The 15,270-nt window shown below is 36.2% G+C and overlaps 1 protein-coding gene across 1 annotated transcript in view; it reads left to right on the forward strand.

The window, feature by feature from the left end:
* pigr (polymeric immunoglobulin receptor) overlaps window positions 1–15,042 on the forward strand; it is a 35,029-nt gene extending 19,987 nt beyond the window's left edge. Inside the window, exons 5-8 of the mRNA XM_084312916.1 lie at window positions 188–278; window positions 3,261–3,349; window positions 3,667–3,716; window positions 11,190–15,042. Of these exons, the coding sequence (XP_084169042.1) occupies window positions 188–278; window positions 3,261–3,349; window positions 3,667–3,716; window positions 11,190–11,279 (320 nt within the window). The 3' untranslated portion in view covers window positions 11,280–15,042. The remainder of the gene's footprint in view (window positions 1–187; window positions 279–3,260; window positions 3,350–3,666; window positions 3,717–11,189) is intronic.
* Window positions 15,043–15,270: the final 228 nt, after the last annotated feature.

The raw sequence follows: 15,270 nt of genomic DNA on the forward strand, positions 1-15,270 counted from the left end.
CACTCAGTGTTTTGTCAATGGTGAAAGAAAATTATTTTTAAACTTCATCCGCAGACTATGCAGACTAAATCTGTCTATTTAATGGCCATGAGTCACAGTAGCCATACTGTACACATACTTTTAGTTTTGAATAGTTCAACAACCATCAGTCTCAAGATTATATCTTATAAGTATGTCTTACCTGCAGCAACCATGGTGTTGGTGACATCTCCACCTGTGCAAACTGAGAAGATGCCACTGCCGAAACACGTGACCAAGGACTCCTGGGACACTCACAGGTAATAACACACATCCATCTACTGTATCTATCTATCTATCTATCTATCTATCTATCTATCTATCTATCTATCTATCTATCTATCTATCTATCTATCTATCTATCTATCTATCTATCTATCTATCTATCTATCTATCTATCTATCTATCTATCTATCTATCTATCTATCTATCTATCTATCTATCTATCTATCTATCTATCTATCTATCTATCTATCTATCTATCTTCTGTTGCAGCGTAGAGGAATGACATGTTATGTTCTTGGTTCCTCAGTAGCAGCAGCGTAGAGGAATGACATGTTATGTTCTTGGTTCCTCTCAGTAGCAGCAGCGTAGAGGAATGACAATGACATGTTATGTTCTTGGTTCCTCAGCAGCAGCGTAGAGGAATGACATGTTATGTTCTTGGTTCCTCTCAGTAGCAGCAGCGTAGAGGAATGACAATGACATGTTATGTTCTTGGTTCCTCAGCAGCAGCAGCGTAGAGGAATGACATGTTATGTTCTTGGTTCCTCAGCAGCAGCAGCAGAGAGGAATGACATGTTATGTTCTTGGTTCCTCAGCAGCAGCAGAGAGGAATGACATATTATGTTCTTGGTTCCTCACCAGCAGCAGCGTAGAGGAATGACATGTTATGTTCTTGGTTCCTCAGCAGCAGCAGCAGAGAGGAATGACATGTTATGTTCTTGGTTCCTCACAGCAGCAGCGTAGAGGAATGACATGTTATGTTCTTGGTTCCTCACAGCAGCATCAACATAAAGGAATACAAAAAACAAGCAATAAAAATAGTAAAGACAAACATTTTTGTTAGTAACATAGCAATGATAAGGAATATAGCAATACTTTTTTCCCCATTTTTACATGTAACAAAACAAAACACAATGCAGTAACAACAATAACACACAAGACATCACAGGACAGTACCATCACAGACACCACAAAAGACATTTCTTGGAAGCCGGTAGTAGTGATATATCATTTAGGAGTAGTGTTGTTGCTTTGCTGTGGGTGTAGTCTGTAGGGTTGGGTACCGTTCACATTTGAACCGATACCGGTACCTGTGAATCGATACCGGTACCCAATGGTACCTTTTTTTGGTACTTTAGTCTCTACAAATGTTATCTACCTACCTCAGTTGTAACTGTCCAAACTTCAAATAATTTATTATCATATGCGGTTGGGTGGCGCAGCGGACTAAGCGCTCGTCACCAACGCGAGAGACACTGATATCGAGTCCGGCTGTCAGCGTTGCCTCCGGCTTGGCCGGCCGTCATACTGGCTCAATTGGCAGAGTCAGCGGGAGGGAAGCCGGTGGGTGGTAATCTGGTCGTTGTAAACAGCGACTCCTACAGGTCGGTCAGGGCGCCTGCACAGCGAGGAAGGGAGATGGTGAGATGAGAGTCCGCGCTGGCAGGTGAAAAGAAGTGGCTGGCTGACTCCGCATGTATCGGAGGGGACATGTGATAGTATCTATCAACCCTCCCTAGACCGACCAGTGGGGGGAACATGCGAGCAACGACCAGGAAGGAGAGGGGGGAATTGGCATGACTAAATTGGGATGGGAGAAAAAACACAGAAAAACAGGAGAAAAAGTGGACAATTTTTTTTTTTTTATTATCATTATTATTTATTTAGAACAATTTGTTAATATATACTGTATATAATATATAATATTGCAGCAAGCGTATTGCTCCAGGAACAGGCCAGTAGCCAGCCGCTTTATTGATGAGTCTGACTACCTGGTCCGGGCCTTGAGGCTGTGATTACCACACAAGAGTTTGTGGTTGGGGTGACTGGGGTCCTTAATAACCCTGCAGGCTTTGCTACAATGTCCATTGTACTGTATAGTATCCTGGATGGAGGGAAGCTCACAACAACAGGTGGTCTGGGTTGTTCTTATGACTCTCTGTAGCAGCTTCTCCAATCAGGATGCTCTCTGTTGTGTGTCTGTAGAAGCCTGTAGCATCGGGGGCCACATGTCTCTGTAGTGTCTCTGTAGGACCTGGGGGCCACATGTCTCTGTAGGGGCCTGTAGGACCTGGGGGCCACATGTCTCTGTAGTGTCTCTGTAGGACCTGGGGGCCACATGTCTCTGTAGTGTCTCTGTAGGACCTGGGGGCCACATGTCTCTGTAGGGGCCTGTAGGACCTGGGGGCCACATGTCTCTGTAGTGTCTCTGTAGGACCTGGGGGCCACATGTCTCTGTAGGAGCCTGTAGGACCCGGGGGCCACAAGTCTCTGTAGGAGCCTGTAGGACCTGGGGGCCACATGTCTCTGTAGGAGCCTGTAGGACTTGGGGGCCACATGTCTCTGTAGGAGCCTGTAGGACCTGGGGGCCACATGTCTCTGTAGGAGCCTGTAGGACCTGGGGGCCACATGTCTCTGTAGGAGCCTGTAGGACCTGGGGGCCACATGTCTCTGTAGGAGCCTGTAGGACCTGGGGGCCACATGTCTCTGTAGGAGCCTGTAGGACCTGGGGGCCACATGTCTCTGTAGTGTCTCTGTAGGACCTGGGGGCCACATGTCTCTGTAGGAGCCTGTAGGACCTGGGGGCCACATGTCTCTGTAGGAGCCTGTAGGACCTAGGGGCCACATGTCTCTGTAGTGTCTCTGTAGGACCTGGGGGCCACATGTCTCTGTAGGAGTCTGTAGGACCTAGGGGCCACATGTCTCTGTAGGAGCCTGTAGCACCTGGGGGCCACATGTCTCTGTAGGAGCCTGTAGGACCTGGGGGCCACATGTCTCTGTAGGAGCCTGTAGGACCCGGGGGCCACAAGTCTCTGTAGGAGCCTGTAGGACTTGGGGGCCACATGTCTCTGTAGGAGCCTGTAGGAGCCTGTAGGGGGCATTGTTGTGCTTTCTTCACCAGCTACTGCACGACATGACGAGAAAGACAGGGCTCAAGAAAGAAAACAATAAAGCAACCGAAGACGAACTTGGATCAGAAGGTGTATTTGCTGAGTTGTCTTTGTATTGCACTGCAGGCACATCTTGGAGTCCGTGGTGGTGTGTATATCCATACTGCTGCTGCTGAGCATGGCCTTGTTAGCAAGGAAGCTGTACAATGAACACAGTAAGTCAACTTCTCAATCTTTTGCCATTCATTTAACCAACGTCTTTATTGTCTATGACTATACGCTTTTAAAACAGGCTCATAACATGTTATGTCTCTTCACGACGCATATTAGTGAAATTACCCATTCATGGCTGCATTTTACTCCAGCTGTTGATATAGATTAATATGTGATATTGAATGTGTTAATAATGAATCATTTTGAATATCCTTGTTATTCCTGTTAGATAATACCTTTGTGTAAAGCAACGTTAGCTGCAGTGCCATCGGTGGCTAAATGATTCTCACTAGCTGTTTCCCTCACTGTGTGTTTACAGAACGGGAACAGAGGAGAAGACAGACGGATGAACTGAAAGCAAGGCTGAGCGTAAGATTGTGTTAACTTGTCTACATCACATTGTGTTAACTTGTCTACATTACATTGTGTTAACTTGTCTACATTACATTGTGTTAACTTGTCTACATTACATTGTGTTAACTTGTGTACATCACATTGTGTTCACTTGTCTACATTACATTGTGTTAACTTGTCTACATTGTGTTAACTTGTCTACATCACATTGTGTTAACTTGTCTACATTACATTGTTAACTTGTCTACATTACATTGTGTTAACTTGTCTACATTACATTGTGTTAACTTGTCTACATCACATTGTGTTAACTTGTCTACATTACATTGTGTTAACTTGTCTACCATTGTGTTAACTTGTCTACATTACATTGTGTTAACTTGTCTACATTACATTGTGTTAACTTGTCTACATCACATTGTGTTAACTTGTCTACATTACATTGTGTTAACTTGTCTACATCACATTGTGTTAACTTGTCTACATTACATTGTGTTAACTTGTCTACCATTGTGTTACCTTGTCTACATTACATTGTGTTAACTTGTCTACCATTGTGTTAACTTGTCTACATTGCATTGTGTTAACTTGTCTACATTACATTGTGTTAACTTGTCTACATTACATTGTGTTAACTTGTCTACATTACATTGTGTTAACTTGTCTACATTACATTGTGTTAACTTTTCTACCATTACATTGTGTTAACTTGTCTACATTACATTGTGTTAACTTGTCTACATCAAATTGTGTTAACTTGTCTACATTACATTGTGTTAATTTGTCTACATCACATTGTGTTAACTTGTCTACATTACATTGTGTTAACTTGAGTGTTAACTTGTCTACATCACATTGTGTTAACTTGTCTACATTACATTGTGTTAACTTGTCTACTATTGTGTTAACTTGTCTACATTACATTGTGTTAACTTGTCTACCATTACATTGTGTTAACTTGTCTACATTACATTGTGTTAACTTGTCTACATTACATTGTGTTAACTTGTCTACATTACATTGTGTTAACTTGTCTACTATTGTGTTAACTTGTCTACATTACATTGTGTTAACTTGTCTACCATTACATTGTGTTAACTTGTCTACATTACATTGTGTTAACTTGTCTACCATTGTGTTAACTTGTCTACATTACATTGTGTTAACTTGTCTACATTACATTGTGTTAACTTGTCTACCATTACATTGTGTTAACTTGTCTACCATTACATTGTGTAAACTTGTCTACATTACATTGTGTTAACTTGTCTACATCACATTGTGTTAACTTGTCTACATTACATTGTGTTAACTTGTCTACATTACAATGTGTTAACTTGTCTACATTACATTGTGTTAACTTGTCTACATTACATTGTGTTAACTTGTCTACATTACATTGTGTTAACTTGTCTACAGTACATTGTGTTAACTTGTCTACAGTACATTGTGTTAACTTGTCTACATCACATTGTTAACTTGTCTACCATTTTGTTAACTTGTCTACATTACATTGTGTTAACTTGTCTACATTACATTGTGTTAACTTGTCTACATTACATTGTGTTAACTTGTGTGTTAACTTGTCTACATTACATTGTGTTAACTTGTCTACAGTACATTGTGTTAACTTGTCTACAGTACATTGTGTTAACTTGTCTACATTACATTGTTAACTTGTCTACCATTTTGTTAACTTGTCTACATTACATTGTGTTAACTTGTCTACATTACATTGTGTTAACTTGTCTACATTGCATTGTGTTAACTTGTGTGTTAACTTGTCTACATTACATTGTGTTAACTTGTCTACATTACATTGTGTTAACTTGTGTGTTAACTTGTCTACATCACATTGTGTTAACTTGTCTACATTACATTGTGTTAACTTGTCTACATCACATTGTGTTAACTTGTCTACATTACATTGTGTTAACTTGTCTATATTACATTGTGTTAACTTGTCTACATCACATTGTGTTAACTTCTCTACATTACATTGTGTTAACTTGTCTACCATTGTGTTAACTTGTCTACGTTACATTGTGTTAACTTGTCTACATCACATTGTGTTAACTTGTCTACATCACATTGTGTTAACTTGTCTACATTACATTGTGTTAACTTGTGTGTTAACTTGTCTACATTACATTGTGTTAACTTGTCTACATTACATTGTGTTAACTTGTCTACATTACATTGTTAACTTGTCTACCATTTTGTTAACTTGTCTACATTACATTGTGTTAACTTGTCTACATTACATTGTGTTAACTTGTCTACATTACATTGTGTTAACTTGTGTTAACTTGTCTACATTACATTGTGTTAACTTGTGTGTTAACTTGTCTACATCACATTGTGTTAACTTGTCTACATCACATTGTGTTAACTTCTCTACATTACATTGTGTTAACTTGTCTACCATTGTGTTAACTTGTCTATGTTACATTGTGTTAACTTGTCTACATCACATTGTGTTAACTTGTCTACATCACATTGTGTTAACTTGTCTACATCACATTGTGTTAACTTGTCTACATTACATTGTGTTAACTTGTCTATATTACATTGTGTTAACTTGTCTACATCACATTGTGTTAACTTCTCTACATTACATTGTGTTAACTTGTCTACATCACATTGTGTTAACTTGTCTACATCACATTGTATTAACTTGTCTACCATTGTGTTAACTTGTCTACATTACATTGTGTTAACTTGTCTACATTACATTGTGTTAACCTGTCTACATTACATTATGTTAACTTGTCTACATCACATTGTGTTAACTTGTCTACATCACATTGTGTTAACTTGTCTACATTACATTGTGTTAACTTGTCTACCATTGTGTTAACTTGTCTACATTACACTGTGTTAACTTGTCTACATTATATTGTGTTAACTTGTCTACATTACATTGCATTAACTTGTCTACATTACATTGTGTTAACTTGTCTACATCACATTGTGTTAACTTGTCTACATCACATTGTGTTAACTTGTCTACATTACATTGTGTTAACTTGTCTACATCACATTGTGTTAACTTGTCTACATTACATTGTGTTAACTTGTGTGTTAACTTGTCTACATTACATTGTGTTAACTTGTCTACATCACATTGTGTTAACTTGTCTACATTACAGTGTGTTAACTTGTCTACATTACATTGTGTTAACTTGTCTACATTACATTGTGTTAACTTGTCTATATTACATTGTGTTAACTTGTCTACATCACATTGTGTTAACTTCTCTACATTATATTGTGTTAACTTGTCTACCATTGTGTTAACTTGTCTACATCACATTGTGTTAACTTGTCTACATTACATTGTGTTAACTTGTCTACATCACATTGTGTTAACTTGTCTACATTACATTGTGTTAACTTGTCTACATTACATTGTGTTAACCTGTCTACATTACATTGTGTTAACTTGGCTACATCACACTGTGTTAACTTGTCTACATTACATTGTGTTAACTTGTCTACATTACACTGTGTTAACTTGTCTACATTACATTGTGTTAACCTGTCTACATTACATTGTGTTAACTTGGCTACATCACATTGTGTTAACTTGTCTACATCACATTGTGTTAACTTGTCTACATTACATTGTGTTAACTTGTCTACCACTGTGTTAACTTGTCTACATTACACTGTGTTAACTTGTCTACATTACATTGTGTTAACTTGTCTACATTACATTGTGTTAACTTGTCTACCATTGTGTTAACTTGTCTACATTACATTGTGTTAACTTGTCTACATTACATTGTGTTAACTTGTCTACATTACATTATGTTAACTTGTCTACATTACATTGTGTTAACTTGTCTACATTACATTGTGTTAACTTGTCTACATTACATTGTGTTAACTTGTGTTAACTTGTCTACATTACATTGTGTTAACTTGTGTGTTAACTTGCCTACATCACATTGTGTTAACTTGGCTACATTACATTGTGTTAACTTGTCTACATTACATTGTGTTAACTTGTCTACATTACATTGTGTTAACTTGTCTACATCACATTGTGTTAACTTGTCTACATTACATTGTGTTAACTTGTCTACATCACATTGTGTTAACTTGTCTACATTACATTGTGTTAACTTGTCTACCATTGTGTTAACTTGTCTACATCACATTGTGTTAACTTGTCTACATTACATTGTGTTAACTTGTCTACATTACACTGTTAACGTGTCTACATTACATTGTGTTAACCTGTCTACATTACATTGTGTTAACTTGTCTACATCACATTGTGTTAACTTGTCTACATTACATTGTGTTAACTTGTCTACCATTGTGTTAACTTGTCTACATTACATTGTGTTAACTTGTCTACATTACATTGTGTTAACTTGTCTATGTCACATTGTGTTAACTTGTCTACATCACATTGTGTTAACTTGTCTACATTACAGTGTGTTAACTTGTGTGTTAACTTGTCTACATTACATTGTGTTAACTTGTCTACATTACATTGTGTTAACTTGTCTACATTACATTGTGTTAACTTGTGTTAATTTGTCTACATTACAGTGTGTTAACTTGTGTGTTAACTTGTCTACATTACATTGTGTTAACTTGTCTACATTACATTGTGTTAACTTGTACATTACATTGTGTTACCTTTTCTACATCACATTGTGTTAACTTGTCTACATTACATTGTGTTAACTTGTGTGTTAACTTGTCTACATTACATTGTGTTAACTTGTCTACATTACATTGTGTTAACTTGTGTGTTAACTTGTCTACATTACATTGTGTTAACTTGTCTACATTACATTGTGTTAACTTGTCTACATCACATTGTGTTAATTTGTGTGTTAACTTGTCTACATTACATTGTGTTAACTTGTTTACATTACATTGTGTTAACTTGTGTGTTAACTTGTCTACATTACATTGTGTTAACTTGTCTACATTACATTGTGTTAACTTGTACATTACATTGTGTTAACTTGTCTACATTACATTGTGTTAACTTGTCTACATCACATTGTGTTAACTTGTCTACATTACATTGTGTTAACTTGTCTACATTACACTGTTAACGTGTCTACATTACATTGTGTTAACCTGTCTACATTACATTGTGTTAACTTGTCTACATCACATTGTGTTAACTTGTCTACATTACATTGTGTTAACTTGTCTACCATTGTGTTAACTTGTCTACATTACATTGTGTTAACTTGTCTACATTACATTGTGTTAACTTGTCTATGTCACATTGTGTTAACTTGTCTACATCACATTGTGTTAACTTGTCTACATTACAGTGTGTTAACTTGTGTGTTAACTTGTCTACATTACATTGTGTTAACTTGTCTACATTACATTGTGTTAACTTGTCTACATTACATTGTGTTAACTTGTGTTAATTTGTCTACATTACAGTGTGTTAACTTGTGTGTTAACTTGTCTACATTACATTGTGTTAACTTGTCTACATTACATTGTGTTAACTTGTACATTACATTGTGTTACCTTTTCTACATCACATTGTGTTAACTTGTCTACATTACATTGTGTTAACTTGTGTGTTAACTTGTCTACATTACATTGTGTTAACTTGTCTACATTACATTGTGTTAACTTGTGTGTTAACTTGTCTACATTACATTGTGTTAACTTGTCTACATTACATTGTGTTAACTTGTCTACATCACATTGTGTTAATTTGTGTGTTAACTTGTCTACATTACATTGTGTTAACTTGTTTACATTACATTGTGTTAACTTGTGTGTTAACTTGTCTACATTACATTGTGTTAACTTGTCTACATTACATTGTGTTAACTTGTACATTACATTGTGTTAACTTGTCTACATTACATTGTGTTAACTTGTCTACATCACATTGTGTTAACTTGTCTACATTACATTGTGTTAATTTGTGTGTTAACTTGTCTACATTACATTGTGTTAACTTGTCTACATTACATTGTGTTAACTTGTGTGTTAACTTGTCTACATTACATTGTGTTAACTTGTCTACATTACATTGTGTTAACTTGTCTACATCACATTGTGTTAACTTGGCTACATTACATTGTGTTAACTTGTCTACATTACATTGTGTTAACTTGTCTACATTACATTGTGTTAACTTGTCTACATTACATTGTGTTAACTTGTCTACATCACATTGTGTTAACTTGTCTACATTACATTGTGTTAACTTGTCTACATCACATTGTGTTAACTTGTCTACATTACATTGTGTTAACTTGTCTACCATTGTGTTAACTTGTCTACATCACATTGTGTTAACTTGTCTACATTACATTGTGTTAACTTGTCTACATTACACTGTTAACGTGTCTACATTACATTGTGTTAACCTGTCTACATTACATTGTGTTAACTTGTCTACATCACATTGTGTTAACTTGTCTACATTACATTGTGTTAACTTGTCTACCATTGTGTTAACTTGTCTACATTACATTGTGTTAACTTGTCTACATTACATTGTGTTAACTTGTCTATGTCACATTGTGTTAACTTGTCTACATCACATTGTGTTAACTTGTCTACATTACAGTGTGTTAACTTGTGTGTTAACTTGTCTACATTACATTGTGTTAACTTGTCTACATTACATTGTGTTAACTTGTCTACATTACATTGTGTTAACTTGTGTTAATTTGTCTACATTACAGTGTGTTAACTTGTGTGTTAACTTGTCTACATTACATTGTGTTAACTTGTCTACATTACATTGTGTTAACTTGTACATTACATTGTGTTACCTTTTCTACATCACATTGTGTTAACTTGTCTACATTACATTGTGTTAACTTGTGTGTTAACTTGTCTACATTACATTGTGTTAACTTGTCTACATTACATTGTGTTAACTTGTCTACATTACATTGTGTTAACTTGTCTACATTACATTGTGTTAACTTGTCTACATTACATTGTGTTAACTTGTCTACATCACATTGTGTTAATTTGTGTGTTAACTTGTCTACATTACATTGTGTTAACTTGTTTACATTACATTGTGTTAACTTGTGTGTTAACTTGTCTACATTACATTGTGTTAACTTGTCTACATTACATTGTGTTAACTTGTACATTACATTGTGTTAACTTGTCTACATTACATTGTGTTAACTTGTCTACATCACATTGTGTTAACTTGTCTACATTACATTGTGTTAACTTGTGTGTTAACTTGTCTACATTACATTGTGTTAACTTGTCTACATTACATTGTGTTAACTTGTGTGTTAACTTGTCTACATTACATTGTGTTAACTTGTCTACATTACATTGTGTTAACTTGTCTACATTACATTGTGTTAACTTGTGTGTTAACTTTTCTACATCACATTGTGTTAACTTGTACGTTACATTGTGTTAACTTGTCTACATTACATTGTGTTAACTTGTCTATCATCACATCCTTCATGTAACTATGGTGATTGTTTATATTCTCCACAGGAGCACAACTCAAACGACATGATGGCTGATCTGCAGAACGCTTCAGTGATATTCCTGAACAAGGACACACAGCGTGTCGACATGTTCTGACCAACATCACATGTTCTGATCACATGTTCTGACCAACATCACATGTTCTGACCAACATCACATGTTCTGATCACATGTTCTGACCAACATCACATATTCTGACCAACATCACATGTTCTGATCACATGTTCTGACCAACATCACATGTTCTGATCACATGTTCTGACCAACATCACATGTTCTGACCAACTTCACATGTTCTGACCAACATCACATGTTCTGACCAACATAAAATAGTCCTTCAATTGAATTGAATTGATTTTATTTTGAACACAAATAATAAGAAAAGAAACAAAAAAGAACAACCAATCAAATTAACAGTAAACATATAAAGCAAATTCTCCATGAACAAAATAAATAAATGTTACATGTCCGAAAAGGATAGGAAGAAGTATATACTTATATGGTACTACCCTCTTTATTATAACTTAAATAATGAACTTCATGTATCAACTTGGTACCTTCCTCATCTCTGTACCTTCCTCATCCTCATCCCTGTACCTCTCTCATTCCTCATCTCTGTACCTTCCTCATCCTCATCCCTGTACCTTCCTCATCTCTGTACCTTCCTCATCCTCATCCCTGTACCTCTCTCATTCATCATCTCTGCACCTTCCTCATCCTCATCCCTGTACCTCTCTCTTCCTCCTCTCTGTACCTCTCAAAAATATGTTTGTACATCTCCTTTAACTGGATTACCGTACTTTTCGCACTATAAGCCGCACCTGACTATAAGCCGCAGCAGCTAAATTGAATGATGTGTACATATATAAGCCGCACTGGACTATAAGCCGCAGGTGTTTTAATGTTTAATTACCATAATTAGCATTGGGACACAATACTGTCGGACAAATAACAAGAATTAACTCATTTACAAGTTGTATTAAGTTTAGCAAATAAGGGAACAGATAAATAACATTTCAATGCAGTCAAAAAAGCAACATTTAGATTTTTACATTTTCGGGTTTGGTCACGTCGAGTCACATATAAGCCACACCGTTATATAAGCCGCAGGGTCGAAAAATGGGGGGAAAAGCTGCGGTTTATAATCCGAAAAGTACGGTATATTTATACTTTGCTCAAGTTCAACATTTAGACCATTCAACAAATCCACGGCACAAATTGAAATACACATATCATAGTAGTAAGGACACATTGTGTTTTTAGATGAAACCTTCCTCTTAAGTTAAATACCCTCTCTCTGTCTGAACACATGGGTTTGGAGCCGTCCTATAAACAGGCCTTCAGCAGACCCAGGATCAGTACGACACATAATCTCTGAGGATATGTTTACAAAATATTACAATATCACTGTAATATCCGCTGCTGGTGTGATTTCATTTTGTATAGACTTGTGTATATTTGCATGTATTATTGCAAGGGTTACATGTGTACAACCACTGTCCCTTTTCGCTAGAGTTCTGAACTTCTGGTGTTGCTCACGTCTGTGGTAACTAGGGCTGTCAGTTTATCGCGTTAATTAGATTAATTAATTACACAGCAAATAATCGCGTTATGAAAATTAACTCAAAATTAATTACAATTTTTTTTATTTTCTTTAATAATAATTTTTTTTTGTATCTCATTCATTCCATAAGCATGTAGAATACACATTTACAGATTTCTTTTTTAATATGGTCCATTTGCATGTTCTTGGTATCTGATTCTAGGGACATCTATGAATCTCAGGGAATGTATTCCCAGTGTCAGAGATACTGTGGGCTAGATCCACAAAGAATGGATTGTACGGTGCAAGTTGCACCCTTACTTACAATTCATTATGAATTGAAAATGGGGGACCCTGATGTAAACAAGACGAAAGTCTTTCTCTGGTCTGCATTCCCTTAACAATTGTGTGTATTGAGCCGTACTGTATTGTACCCATTCTGCAATCTGTTAATAACATTTTCATTCAATCAATCAATCTGCGCGGTGATTGATTGAATGAACATTTTATTTTGAGTAAATTGTAATGAACCAAATGAGAATATCAATAAATTTTTTTTTATCTTTGACTGTGAATAACACCATGCTCAAATTGACCAGACCTGAAAAATCTAAGCAAATTAATAGATGGAAGATGATTAAACAGAAGGTTTTGTAGATACAGTACTGAATTCTGCCATCCGGACACATGCAATTTGAAATATGATTATAGAATATAGAATATGAGGCATAAAATGGTAATGCGATTAAAATGCGATTAATTAGATTAATTAATTACAAATCCTGTAATTAATTAGATTCATTTTTTTAATCGCCTGACAGCACTAGTGGTAACATAACATTTAGCCAACAGTGTGCCTGCAAAGTGTGACCATGTGTGCTTATCACCTGTTCATTTCTGATTAAACAGGGTGTAAAGTACTTGAGTAAGTGTACTTCGTTACAATACTTAAGTACTGTTTTTGGGGATTTGTACTTTACTCAAGTATCATTAGGTTTGTATACTTGTACTTTTACTCAATTACATTTCAGAGAAAAAAAACATACTTTTTACTCCTTACATTTAAAATGCAAACCTACAAAGTACAAATCTCGCAGGTCCAACTATTTTAATTGGTATATTTATTTCTCTGGCCGAACTAACGTTAACGTTATTAATCCTGCGGCCGCACTTTATTTAAAAACAGCCAATCAAATCCCCATCAATGAAAAATGTACCCGCCCATACCCATGCTGATTGTGATTGATCCTTGTGCAAGACTAGAAAGCGGGGATCTTTTACTTTTTAGTACTTAAGTACATTTAAAAGTAGAAACTTTTTTACTTTTACTCAAGTGTATTTCTAGCCAGATACTCTTTCACTTAAGTATAATTTCTGGGTACTTTTCACACCCCTGAAATTACAAATCCAATCAAAATAAAAACGATGATCTCACAACAGTAGGACTATTAGGATTATAAACCCTTACAAACCCTCCAAACAGTATATGCTATAACATTCCTTATTGATGTTCGACGTGTGCTTCCTCTGGGACTACAGGTTCACACACATATTCATATTATGATCATATTCAAATATTTTTTCTTTTTTTATTTCTTTACAAAATCTTTTATTGAACACTTAAAATCATACAACACTTGTCCTGTATGTTACATTCGAGTTCCACACAGCGTGTCCTGTCCTGAAACAAAAACAAACATAAAACAGTACAGTGACATGTGAGCTTCTTCCATTTATACATGTGACATCATGTTCTGGTTTCAGTCTGTGGTGTCATTCACTTTTCTTTTATATTCAACCCATTTCTCCCATTTTGACCCACATTTCTCCTCCTGTACCCTCAATATGTGTGTAAATCGCTCCTTGTTATATATTTCCTCTACTACACCCAGCCACTGTTCTTTTGTAGGTGGATCCACGTTGTACCATGCTCTTGTTATTGTTTTCTTACTGGCTACCAGTCGTGTCTTTACCAGGTATTTGTCCTCTCCTTGTATGTTTTCCTGTGTCAGATTCCCCAGATACAGCACCACGCCCGTCATGGGCACTTCATATCCCAAGATAATATTCTATTCTATAAGTTTGCACATGTAAATGCCATAGATATCCTGTTTACAATGCTGGGGTAAACTCATATCCCAACGATGGTCTGGGACATGCTACCCATGGCATGTCTAGATACTGATTGACATTATTCCTTTACTGTTGTGTTTTTCTGTTCTGTTTTCACATGTACTTTTCTGTGTCCTCGTGCTATACAGTATGGATATACAAAGATCTCTATCTGAAATGAAAATAAAAATAAATACTAATCTTCTTCTTACTGTCTACTTACTAACTTACTGTCTTCTCTACTATCAGTCCTGGTGATGTGTTGCGCTGACTTCACCACCCTTGCGGTTGCCACACCAGGCAGTGATGCAGCCCGTCAGGACACTCTCTATAGTGCACCGGTAAAAGTTGCAGAGTATCCTGGAGTCCATGCCGAGTCCAACTTTGGCGAGATGGTGATGAATGGTGATCAGATGATGTGGTTGCAAATCA

The sequence above is a fragment of the Notolepis coatsorum genome, assembly GCF_963971535.1.
Source record: "Notolepis coatsorum genome assembly, chromosome: 4".
Classification (NCBI taxonomy): Eukaryota; Metazoa; Chordata; class Actinopteri; order Aulopiformes; family Paralepididae; genus Notolepis; species Notolepis coatsorum.